Source organism: Haliotis rufescens, unplaced genomic scaffold (assembly GCF_023055435.1).
Source record: "Haliotis rufescens isolate VD_foot unplaced genomic scaffold, xgHalRufe1.0.p SCAF_10, whole genome shotgun sequence".
Classification (NCBI taxonomy): domain Eukaryota; kingdom Metazoa; phylum Mollusca; class Gastropoda; order Lepetellida; family Haliotidae; genus Haliotis; species Haliotis rufescens.
This window is the reverse complement of record NW_025963780.1, coordinates 16347809-16360634: the sequence shown is the minus strand read 5'-3', so window position 1 is coordinate 16360634 and position 12826 is coordinate 16347809. Positions and strand designations below refer to the sequence as shown.

Here is a 12826-nt window from a genome sequence, read left to right as displayed (position 1 = left end):
AAAATAAAATCGCTTCTAATTCACTATGTAATATAAATTGGAATCCTGCAAAACAGCATGACTGTCCTCAGTTTGTCTAGGGTTTAAAACTTGAATGCTGGTGTGAGTCAGTTTCCCCCGACAAGGAAGTATCAACTGTAACCGACACGGCTAACAAGATCCCTTCGTCCCATGTAGTAGAATGGTGCGTGGCAACAGGTGTGAGGTGTGTGACCTTATGGGTGTGTAGTGTGTGTGTTGACCATGTTAATACCTCGGTAATGAGTTGTTTGATGTACACCTTGTGCATCTACCTGGGACTGATCATGCTCACCTGTGGGTCAAAGTTCAGACCACCTGTATTGCAACTGGATGTAGTGATCTGTGATTTGTATTCTTACAGCAAGTATTTATATTTATGATTTTACATCTTTTGCAAGTGTTTTTCATATGATTTGTCACACATATTGATTTGTGACATTGACATTTATAGAGGTTTAGCTGAGGAAGGAATAGCCACACTGAAGTAGGATGACAACCAGTTGGTACTTGTTCAAAAGTTGGCCACTCACAAATAGAACTTGTCGGTTTTCAAAATGTTCTTGAACACTCAGTGAGAAAAACATTTTTCTTTTGTGAGATTATTCTAAATTATACTGTTTTTGAAAGGGATTTCAATACCAAGAATGTTTTGCCTTACTTTCTGGCAGTTATAACCAACATCGTACAATGTATCTGTTTCATTTAAAATGACAACATGATAAGAATCAAATCTGGAGACTTATTCATACTTTCTGCACTGTTGTTTCTGTAAATGATATAGATCTGTTGAATAAAAATGAAAATAAACTTCCATTTAGGGACATTTTAATGAATAGTGTAGATGTTTCCTGGAATACCAGGAATCCTTGCAGAGTCCTGTTATAGCAGGAACCTAGACAATGGTTTCACGATGTGACTTTGAAGAGGTATTGTGTAGGCTGGCGTTGTCTTGGAGTTGGGCATTATCGGGCGTGGATTGGACCAGAAAGAGGCTTATACAGAACCCCACTGACACCCCCTATTTGTTTTCTCCTCAGCTGGAAGCACGCTTTCTCTGAACCAGGTGTTTACAAGGTGTCCGTGACCATATATGGAAATGGCACCGCGACCAAATTACAGTCATACATTACAGCACAGAGGCCAATCAGAGCAGTCCGAATTGAAGGACCCTCGGCAATCAAAATCGAAAAGTAAGTTGCATGCTTTGGTTTATATCAAGTTTCATATTATTAGGGTGTAATATCATTTAGATGTTCCTTGGTGGGTAACGGGAGCATATTTCACTTGAGATATGGATTGGGGCCATTCCATGCTATTGTTTGCTTTCTCTCTGGTGGAATAATATTACCAGGACCCGACCGTTACCAAGAATCCATGCTTTCTAAAGGTCAGTCAGATTGCCAATGTTGGAACAGCAATGGCTTGTGAGATATGTTGTTAGTTTCATATCTTAAATTATCCAAAGGGTTTACTTGGCATATTTCTTTTATGTTTGATTATTATGTATATGTAGCTGTTTTAAATTTATTTCGTATATCGGTTATTTTTGTAATTTTGAGTTATTTATTTATGAATAACTATTAAGTTCAATAAAAGATAAAAGTGTTTCGCCTCCATCTGATTGTTGGGGTCTGTCAACATTTTATGTTTATTTTGGATGTTTATTAATTTGACTTGGACTATCATCATTCAGTCTGTAGGCTTGTTTCAAAGTTTCTTTTCTTTTGCCAGTTGTGACATATTTTCAATTTGCTCTGTCAAGTATTAGGTTGTCCCAACAGTTAACAGCTCTGTAGGCCTGGATCTACTATTAACTTAATCCCTTTCGTAACATGACTCCAGACATGACGAAATGAAAACAATATCCATACCTGGGTATGCATTGCCGTCTATTTCAGTCCACATTACTCTCAATTAAGCTGTAGGCTAGAATAACTAGTAACATTTGGTAATCGATTTCGGCATTGTGTTTCCTAATCATGATTTATTGAGAACATCCTCGTAATTACACATGCTACATGCAGTTCCTGTTGGCTGACTTAAGACAACCCACATGAAGAAATGTCTTTCATGTCAAGCTTGCAATGAATAATTCCAAAATTACTTTTATAAGGATTAAAAATACATCAAACTTGGCAACTGTGGATGTGTAGACTTGACAAACCATGTGTCCCCCAGATGTCTGGAATCTTTGAAGGTTCATTAATGTTGTTGAATTTGGTTCAACTGGAGCCATTTTCATTTTCATTTTGGATTTTGTCATTTGAAACAGTTATTTGAATGGTTTGAAACATTTCCATTGCCAGAAGGATTCTGATTGTATGTGACAAACTGACAGGTCTAGTCAGTTCTAATTCTTGTTAAGCCTAACCTTGAAAGACGCTGCCCATTTTTATAAAAATGTTGTTCTGATTTATTCCAGTTCAGTTTCTTTAAGCTGCCAGAGACAGTGACATTGACAGCAAATTAATGAAATGTATGTGCGTCCATTTCTTGGAGTAATTAATTGGGAAACAGACATGTTGTAAGTTGGAGTGGGATGCAAGTCTACAACATGTGGAGGGATCAGGTGGTTGCTCGGGTCTACCTTCATTACAAATTAAGACAGCTTAGTGCATGTTCGGCTGGAAATAACCTAATATGCTTTGATAAGGCCCAATGATGGGGCTGGTGACGGGACGATTACTGTAGTCGTTATTAGGTTTTAGAGGAGAATCCTGGCCATGTGCGTACACTTTATGGACAGTGGTTCGGATACTGTTCCCTGTTTTTGCCTCCCTTGTACAAAGAGAGGAAGATTGCTTGATGATTATTCTCGTTAGCAATGATTGATTGAAACTAACGTCCACCAAGTAGGGGCTACTCATTTTCATCTCGCATCTATTGTTAGACCTGGTGATTGATTTGATTGATAATTATGATTGAAAAGTGACCAAAGTTGTGTTTTTCATTATGATGCTGGCCTTTTTATGATCACAAGTACATTGACCCCTATCGAAACATTAGTGGATTTTATGGCCAAATTGAGGAAGGGCAAAATAATTTCAAAATCAGATATTGAATTTTTCTTTTGAAAGTTTTGCTGTTAATGAACTGCCTTTCTTTGAAGGAGTGATTTATCCTTCAACTTCATTCAATTTACTGCGAGTCTATCAAAAGCAGTTTTGTGATTGAGAAACGAAATGTTTCATGTTTTGGAAACTGTCAGTTGCACAGTGCAAGAGTAAGTCAAGGGGTGTGTAGCATCAGTGTATTTGAGATCACTGTACAGTGTAACCAGCATTGATTTGAAGGTTGAATAATTTAGGAACGGGAAAGTTTGTACTTGGCCTCTGTGAACCGAGTCTTGATTAGATCAGTCAGATCATACAGATGCAGCTCGTGATAAGTCTGATCGCCAAATTTACATTTGATTGAATAAAGAATTTTCATTAATGTGGAAAACTTCAGCTATACATTGAAAGTTCTCTCCATTTTATCTCATTTACTGACTATAGAGTTAACTTTTCAGGTTATATATTTTGATTAATGACAATAAAAGATTTGTTTTAAATTTGTCTTTCTAAATTGTATCAGTTAAGTCGAACATGACTTTTAATCACAATGTGGTTTTATAAACTTATCTGTAAATAAAATATCTATGTGACTCTTCCAGTGTTTAAGCATACCTCTGTCAGATATATGTTCTTGTTATCTCTGGCTCTCTATCAGATACAGGGGGACTGTTTCCCCACTGATATTTGCTCATTGTAACTGTAATCCTTCATCTAAACAACCCTTGTAGGTCGTGTAAGTGATCTACACAAAATTACTGGCATTGCAGCAGATACCCCAACAAGCAGACATCAAATTGGCCGACTGGGCGGCCATTTTGTTTTTCTAGAAATTCCCCATCTGAGAATTGGTCTTGGATGTTTTTATACAAACTTGAACATCTGAGATCTGTCATGATTCTTGCTTCAGAGACTTCTAATTGGCATCCTAGGCAATAGACACCAGCTATTGGTACATTTCACCCATGGAGGTGGTTAGCATCACAAATGTGTTTATTTGAACAGAGTCTGAGAGTCTGTTTTTGCACTGTTTTGACACCTTTCATTGATTTGGCTTCCCAGTGTTAATGAATCAAGAACCTTTGTTTTGATCAAATCATTATTTGCCGATATATTTAATTCATCAACTTGTGAATTATTCAGAAGCTAAGCACAGACAACCTTTTCCAATGCATACACATTGCATTGCAGGAAATAAATCCATTATTTTCATATACTGATTCAAATAAACACTGTGATTAGTTGAATGTATGCATATAATTGAGATGTGATATTATTCTATACAGGAGTAGGAAGAGTTCTTCACTGTGAACACAGACCATTATAATCATGGATAATGTTTTTTTTTTAATATTCCCCTCATAAAATTCTTCAGCAGTGCAACTAATTGCATTTTGGGCTTCACATAATTCTGGTACTGAAACTTGAAATTTACCACCGACATTATAGAGACTGTCAGTGGTAATGTGAACGTCAGTGACATTGCAGTGCTAGAAAGTGTGTTCTTGAAGCAGTTGGTGCCATATGGCGCCTGTAAACACTTGATACCGTTTTATCTGGGACAACGGCAAGTGCAGCTTCAATTAGCTACAGCCCAATTCTATTTTAATCTGACTTTCTGAATGTGGAATCTGTAGGGACTTGTTGGAGAAGTTGGTGCTGTCAATGCCGTGTCCTCCACAGGTGATTACAGTAAAATACTATAGGAAATTCAGGGCACACATCAATGTCACATGGATGGATGCGTTGTATTGTGTAAATGGAACCTGACATTTTGAATATATCAGGAATGCTATGTCTCTGTTGTAATGTCTTAAAATCGAGGCCTACTCTCCTTGTGGAGGTACCTTTTAAACAATTTACGATGACTAGTGAAAAATTTGAAGTGACTGTGAAAGTATCCAGGGATCCAGACATGACAGGGAAGTGTTTGCTGGTTCTTTACGTTTTTGCTGGATCTGACAGTAAGACAGAGCATTAACAAACTTCTGGGCAGTTTGAAGAGAGTTGACGGGCAAGTTGTTGCAGGATGTGTGTGATGCCTCATATCCATGTTCAATTCTGTTGTGACAGAAATAGGAGCTGCAGGGTCATTCTATTGAACTGAGTAATTAATAAGTTTCAATAAGCCCATTGCGACTTGCTCAACTCGTTCACAGGTTAAGGTGATATATAGAGCCCACATGGCGAGACCAGATCTACATGTTGGGGCTCGCAAGCCGCTTGTCTAAACACTCGCTTCACACTCAAACGATGTGGAGCAAGTACTGGGTGCCAGAACAGTAAAGGCGGCCTCCATGCACCCGTAAGGCATACCATGTTTATTGTGAAAACAGTCAGTTTTGTCGAACAGGAAGTGAACTTCTCCTTGCTGTGAGGTCAAAACAGACTTGAAGCTCACATCGGGGGCGATGTGTGCCGCCAAACTTCGGAAGGGAATTTATTTTGAAAGGGAGCAAATTCTTAGCAACGGCAAAATGTGATGTCGATTGGGTTGAAAGCTGTGAACAATCTTGTGAACTGACGTCACCCTGTATTCATGCTGTATCAGGAACAGTTGGCAGTGACCCCATAAAAATGACACTCACATATTCTTCTGACCCCCGCACCCTTTCCTCTTCCGTTGGTGGTGAAAGTGATTCCATTGTCTCGAATAACGTTGGCCGTCTTGCAGAGAGGGTGATGGGGGCATAATGCAAACTAAAATCAACCCCATTTGGTATACATCTTGAATCAGTTGGGACAAAAACAGAGCACAACTTGTTCCTTATTAGGAAGTCCTGGCTTGGCCACCATTGGTTAGAACATGTCTTAGCTCTGCACTTACTACTCATTGTTCCGTGTAGCCCCGGTCGAGCTGGCCACATTTTCCAGACCTTGGAATATTATTTTCCATGTGAGGAATATTCATTGATTTAGTGTGCAAATGCTTAAGGACAATTCATTTGGACATTTTAAATTGGAAGACTCTTTAGCTTGATGATTGGTTCATCTTGATGACTGTTGGTAGATAGTGGTGATATCAGGTGGATGTGCCAGGACGAGGTCAGTGTTTCAATCTCTCTGGACAGGTGACTTTCGGGATTTACCATCGGAGAAAGTAAGGATTCATGCGAAAAGGTGGATGTGAATGTGCATCATCATGCTATCATGTTTCAGTTTAATCTCATCTATGAATAACTATGACAATCAATGTTAGTTTTATGGCTGGAAATAAAGTAACAAACAAATTGTACACATTTATGCTATTTCATTTCATGAAATCATCTTGAAGCATTCAATTCTAATCCAAATGTTTGATAAAGCTTAGAATTGTGAAAGAGTGAAGATGTCATTTCAATCCTTTCCTACATTGTGAATAGGAGACTGTTTTACATTTTTGATACCAGCCATGTTTAAATTTGGATTTTTAATCTTGCTAGCATTGATTATAGCCTTCTTGATTAAGAAATCTGGTTTACAATTGATACTTGTAGAATGAAATTTAAGATGGTGTGGAGATGGTGCTTGCCAAAGTGAACCTGCGGGTATTATGAAAGGTAGTAGTGGAATTGCCTGCCTGGAAGTCCCATGAAATAACTACTTAGGGTGTGTATTTCTACTGCTACTGTGCATCTGAAGCAGTCTTCATTTTCAAAAAGTGTAGGGTTCCAGAAACAAGATGGAATGTGAAATAGCTTCCATGCTTTGTTATTTCAAGAGATGTGGCTTTGCTGAGGAGGTTGCTTCAGTCCTCGAAGCACATTTATAAGGGATGTAGACCACTAGTCTGTAGTGTATACTTCCTGTGTTGCATTGTGGGTAGATGAACAGCAAAAATGTTGTTTCCAACATTTTCTCATTATGCAGGGATTTAATGCCATTTTTAATGTTTTAAATTTTTTCTAAAGTGCTTTAAATAGTCCTTTGTAGGTTTTTGCTTAAATGTATAAGTTCAAAAATATCTAAACCATCAATAATTTTATCATCTTGTAATAGATGCAACAGTGGTGAATGTCACTTCTTTTTATTTGTCTACATTATGCAGATTCAAGAAGCTAGGTTCTCTATCATGCATATACCCCTCAAGGAACAAACAAATATCATTACAAGTGATGGTGATGTGATAATAGGCATTGAAGTGCACCTTAAACAATGTTTGCTAGTATGAATAATCAAATATTGTTTTCTGTTTCTGGTCATATCTAGTTGCATGTCAGACAAAAATGTAGTGCCATATCAAAATATTTTACATGTCAACTCATTGCTTGAAACAAATTTGTAACGTGAAAGCCAAGAAAGTTTGTAAAGCAATCCTTTCCACCTGTCTCAAATGGCTCTTAACCAGACATGCATGTTAATTGATCTGTCTCTTTCACCTACCGACTACTGTTGCCCCTAAGCTGAAGCAGTATTCTTGTAAAATCATTTATCTTCCTCAAGGAAAGACTTAATTTTAGCATCTTGTTAGCAGTAGGTGTTATTAGGTCAAGTAAGTTTTTAACAACAGGCATCGACAAGACTGCTCTAACCTCATTTTACGTACATGCATCAGAAATTACAAGGTAGTGCAATCACTATGTTTGACTAGTGATCTTTTACCAAATTGTACACAAGGCTTAATTATGGGGAAGTATTGGACATAGGAACTGTGTTGCCTGGAGCGCTTCTGGGCTGATTTGACAGGAGGAGTTATTCGGAACTCACGCCTGAAGGAAGTTGCATGTTTGTGTAATGTCTGTGTTAGCTGGCTCCACCTGGTGGGGAAATGCTGGACTACTCCAGGCTGGATGTCTTTATAAGATTTGTTATCTCATGGCCATGGCCAGGGGAGTAATTCAGGATATTCTGGTAAATATGTGCCCGTTGTCATATACGTTTGTGCGTTTGGACAATTCTTTAGTGTGATTGCATCTCTCATTAATGGTTGTTCAGGCAATTTTTTATTTTTTATATCTTGGTCTAGTGGATATATCTTTTGGAGTATTTTTCCATAAGTTTGATGATTATTGGAAAAGTGGAATTTATTTGTGATTGTGTTGGTGGTTTTGATTTGATGAATCTTTTGTGTAATTTAGATTTTGTCACTTGATTGATTTGGAAAAAGTGACAGTTTGATTGGTTAGATGGTGCACATTGCAGGGCAGCATGTGGTTCTAGTGAAAGCAACCGGCTACTATTTGAAGCCACCAGCAGCTGTATTGCTGGGCCGAATACAATCGGATTTTGAGAGGTTTGTTTTTTAATTGTATTCACAATGGGATTACCTTGGGTCTGGTTTGTTGTAGTGATGAGAGGTTGTACACCTGGACAGCCGTCCCCGATGGCGGGTCCCATCCACTCTACATCTGGTCCATCAACAACATTGCCGCCAACAGAACCACCAAATCTACATATGTAAGTAAAAAGCACAAATTAATAATGATGCCATATTAGGCCATGATATATTGTCTCAGACAGTCGAAAGCAAATACCAAATCAATATGTAATTCCATCTTTAGTCCAAAAATTTATTTGCCTCATGGCAACGACAAATTATCAAGATTTAAAATCTGTTATGTTTCAAATATTTCTTCAAGAGTAGAAATGTACAGAAATGAAACATATGAATCTGTTTGTTAAATGATCCTGCACTGTATTGTATGCACTTCAATTATGTAGGTTTATGGCCTTTCATACAATAAACATTCAAATATAAAAGGAAAATATGAAACATTTAATCAGATGTTCAACCTTGCCCACATCACTACCATATCAAATACAGCGTCTCAGATCATTATATTGTCCCCAAGTACCTGCAGATGAAGGAAATCACTATGTATGTTTTCTTCTTTCTTATGAAAACGTACAACTTTATGGATGACAAGTGCTGGTTTATTGCATATAGCGATGTTTCGATGTGGATTCTTTCATCGTAAACAGGGCGGTCGGGTAGCCTAGTGGTTAAAGCGTTCGCTCGTCACGCCGAAGACCCGGGTTCGATTCCCGACATGGGTACAATGTGTGAAGCCCATTTCTGGTGTCCCCCGCCGTGATATTGCTGGAATATTGCTAAAAGCGGCGTAAAACCATACTCACTCACTCACTCACTACATCGTAAACAAGCTGGAAGATATTATTATTTTATACCTCTCTTCACTTGGTTGATGTCCACAGATGCCTTGATCACTTCCTCTGTACATACACTGCTCTTTCGTTAAAATCGAAAACCAATAAGGGTTTTTGATAAGAAGATGGCTACCTCTTAAAATTGCCACCTGTTTCCATTTTGGATCTGATATATTTATTCAGGTTGAGTTTTGTGGAATATGGTATTATTCAGGGGTATGTGAGAGTTGGGTATATAGGTTTTAAGATGTTTATATATGTTGTCTATATGAGGTATAGAAGAGTGCTCTAAATTCTCTAGCATACATTTTCAGCAATTTCCTAACTAGTTTATCTAGTGCCCCTAGTAGTGACATATATAAACAGCTGATGCACGGAGGAGAGGATAAGGTAACCGCAGTTACCTTTATTGTCTAAACAAACATCCAGTTGGTCTGGTTTCACTGTTTATGACAATTGTAACTTGAGCAAATAGTCTTGCTGGATTAGGCCTGACCTACAAGTAGCACCTTGTTCCACACAGCGATCTCAGTGCTACGTCTACTGGAACTCCAGTGCAATAACGCAAAGTTGCGATAGTCCTAACTCTTGCATAGCTTTGTGGAACAGGGCCCTGCCTTAAGTGTAAAGCATCTAACTCCCTTCATTCCAGACACTCAATACCTTCACGAGGGCTGGAATCAAGCGACTCAATGTTCAAGCTGAGAATGACGTCAGCATGGTGCAAGCCTCCCTGAACCTGACAGTGCAGTACCCTATCCTGTCTATACAGCTTGACATACCAGCCACCCCACTTGGCACCCTCACCAACATCTCCATCATTGTCAATGGCGGCATGAACTTCTCTGTGACATGTCACTTTGGGGATGGCACAGTAACAACGTCGTCCTCACAGTCGCACAACGGCGGTGTTGCCACAATACGGAAGGCCCATGAGGAGAAGGGCATTCCACCAGTCTATCACCTCGTGATGTCACACGTCTACGCCGACACGGGGGTCTATGATGTCAATGTCACCGTCGCCAATCTGTTCTCAGTTGTCGGTCAAGTGTCCAGGGCTCTGGTGGATGAGCCGATATCAGGAATCAACATGCTGACCAACTCGGACACCCTGGTTCAAGTGGAGGAGGTGGTCACTGTGTCTGTGACTGTTGCCAGTGGTCGGGACCTGACCTTCAAGTGGGTACTGACTGATGTCAACTCCAACCCTATCGAGTATTACATCACATCAGAAGTCTACAGGTAGGTCCTCATTGCTCATGTTTGTTTGTGTGTTTATCTAGGCCACAATCAACAACGGCTTGTAATGTATCTTGTCTCGTCCAGGCCCCTGTTCCACAAAGTAATCGTAGCACAACTGTTGGAAGCCAAAGTTAAAAGATGGTCTTTACAATAACTTTAGCGTTAAGATGGCTTGGTGGAACAGTGCCCAGGCAAGATTTACGTTATGAACAAATTCTGATCAAATGTATTTGCATCTGACAGCTTGTCATAGAGTGCTGGATCTCCATGTGTGTGTTAGTGAGGAACAGTTTGGCAAATGTAGACTTACAAGCATCAGCAAAAGAATCATTAGGACTGTCATAAAGTCATTGTTGGGAGTTGTCTCTGAACTACCATGACATCATTGTTGTTTCCAGATGATTGTTGATGGAAGTTTCTTCACACAACCTCAGATATGTTTGTGTGATATGTTTAACATCAACAGTTATATATCTACCAGGAAAACGACCATCCTTGTTTGTCCAGTGTATACAATACATATCTCCTTGTTATAATGGTATATCTATGCTGGACCCGTTTGCCACCATGTGGCACCATATAGCTTGATAACTTGATAACTTGTCAGATGGTGTCGGGGACATAAGCTGTTAGTATCAGGGATTTGCATCTACCAGGGAGAATTTAATTCAGCAACCATTAAATTTAAGTGTTAAATACTCATCACACTCTATCAATTTACAATGGCTAAGTACTACAAAGGTCAGTTTTCCTTATCTATTCCTAATTTCATTATAACATTAATGTCATTTCTGCCTGTGGTAGTCTGTTAATAAAATGACTACTTCGCTTTCCTAGAAAAGGTCATGTCATTCAATTACCAAGAAATATATGCAATGCTGTTATGGTTTTACTATGATTTATGAATGAATGTGCCTCATTGTCATTGTAGACCTTCCTGACCTAGACGTGTATTCATCTCATTGGTTGGAAATACTGTTGTATGCAAATTAGGTTGCTGATATTGGACGTTAACCAACTATTAGCCTATTAATTTGCGTAAAATACTCACATGATATATTCTCGTTAAATTGGACAAAGATTGATATCTGGAGACTAGTCACAATGTCAGCTGAAAGGCAGATGAACATGAGGTTTACTTAAACTTTGACTTTTATTAACCCTGATTGTGTAACTCATTATTTCGACTACCGAATCAACCAATCATGCATTATGTTGTTTCTTGATAAGGTACTTGCTGGTCATATTTTGTTTCATTTCCGAAAGGCTTATGACAAACTTTGAGGTATACTGACATGTATTCTTGATGTTTGTGGCAGTTTTGACAAATATTCCAAAATTTAGAATATATTACACTAGAGGAGGACATGTTCTTTCAGATTTGGTTATATAAATTATATTCCAGCAATCTTTTCGCTCATGCAGCTGAGGTGATTGACCAAATGAACAATTGCTATGTGCACTGCAGTGTGAACACTATTAACATGAAGCCCAACTCTCTTGCAGTGATGCCAACACCAGCAACGTCACCTACATCTTCATCGTGCCCAACAAGTACCGTGTGAGTGTCATTATTAAAAGCACCCTCTATGCCAAACCAGTGGAGGCAACTTTGCCCAAAATATTTCATGCTGTACAGAAGATCACCAGCGTCAAGTTACATGGGGACTTGGCTGCCGCGGCTGTGGATCAGAAGATAGAATTTACAGCGACGTAAGTATTGTTGTATTTAGGAGAGAAACTTGTGTGTGTTCATTCGTGTGTGTTATTGAGCATTCAGTGACAGGAATTTCATTTGGAGCCAACAATATAAATACAAAATGTTACCAGTAATTGTCCGCTGCACCATCTTTCTAATGTCCTGTAACAGCTGGGAGACAGACATGACATTGCCCTTGAATGCCATGATGTCATGCTACAAAGGCTGACATCATAGGATTCCATGACAACTAAACACGCCAGATAAGCAAGATGAGGGAAAATGACACTTTTTTCAATTTTGGACATGATTCTTTGATCTGGAGAAAATTATTCCTGCACAGTGAAAAGTCCAGAAGATTTCTGGTATTAACTCATAAATTCAAGCACACACTCCCATTGGTTGATAGTAGTGACCTTGGTAATGTTGATGTTACAGCAGATTTTGTCCCGAGATCTGTTTGCGATAAGGGAAAAAGGGTGTTGTGAAAACACACCACAAATGAGGAACATTGGTCATATATCCATAAATGAAATGTCATGGCATTTTGTAAAACTCATTAATATCTTGTAGTGGTATGCTAGTTTATCTCAGTTGTTGATTTATAATGGATCGTGTTGGCACACGCTTACTATACTGTTGAATATGTCATATGCAAAGTGATTCTTGTTCTTTGTTCATCTTTTTATGACACATAAATTAGGATTGATTGATGCTGATTTTC

The 12826-nt window shown here is 38.6% G+C and overlaps 1 protein-coding gene across 6 annotated transcripts in view; it reads left to right on the top strand.

Annotated features, from left to right (window-relative positions):
* LOC124127667 (polycystic kidney disease 1-related protein-like) overlaps positions 1 to 12826 on the top strand; it is a 239132-nt gene that overhangs the window by 128382 nt on the left and 97924 nt on the right. For 3 of the 6 annotated variants that reach the window (XM_048387457.1, XM_048387453.1, XM_048387467.1), the window contains 4 exons: positions 1059 to 1211; positions 8342 to 8450; positions 9814 to 10403; positions 11910 to 12116. In XM_048387457.1, coding sequence (XP_048243414.1) covers positions 1059 to 1211; positions 8342 to 8450; positions 9814 to 10403; positions 11910 to 12116 — 1059 coding nt within the window. Of the gene's footprint in view, positions 1 to 1058; positions 1212 to 1259; positions 1409 to 5914; positions 6195 to 8341; positions 8451 to 9813; positions 10404 to 11909; positions 12117 to 12826 lie in introns of those variants that run through there. The other 3 variants (XM_048387474.1, XM_048387471.1, XM_048387476.1) reach the window with 3 other exon arrangements.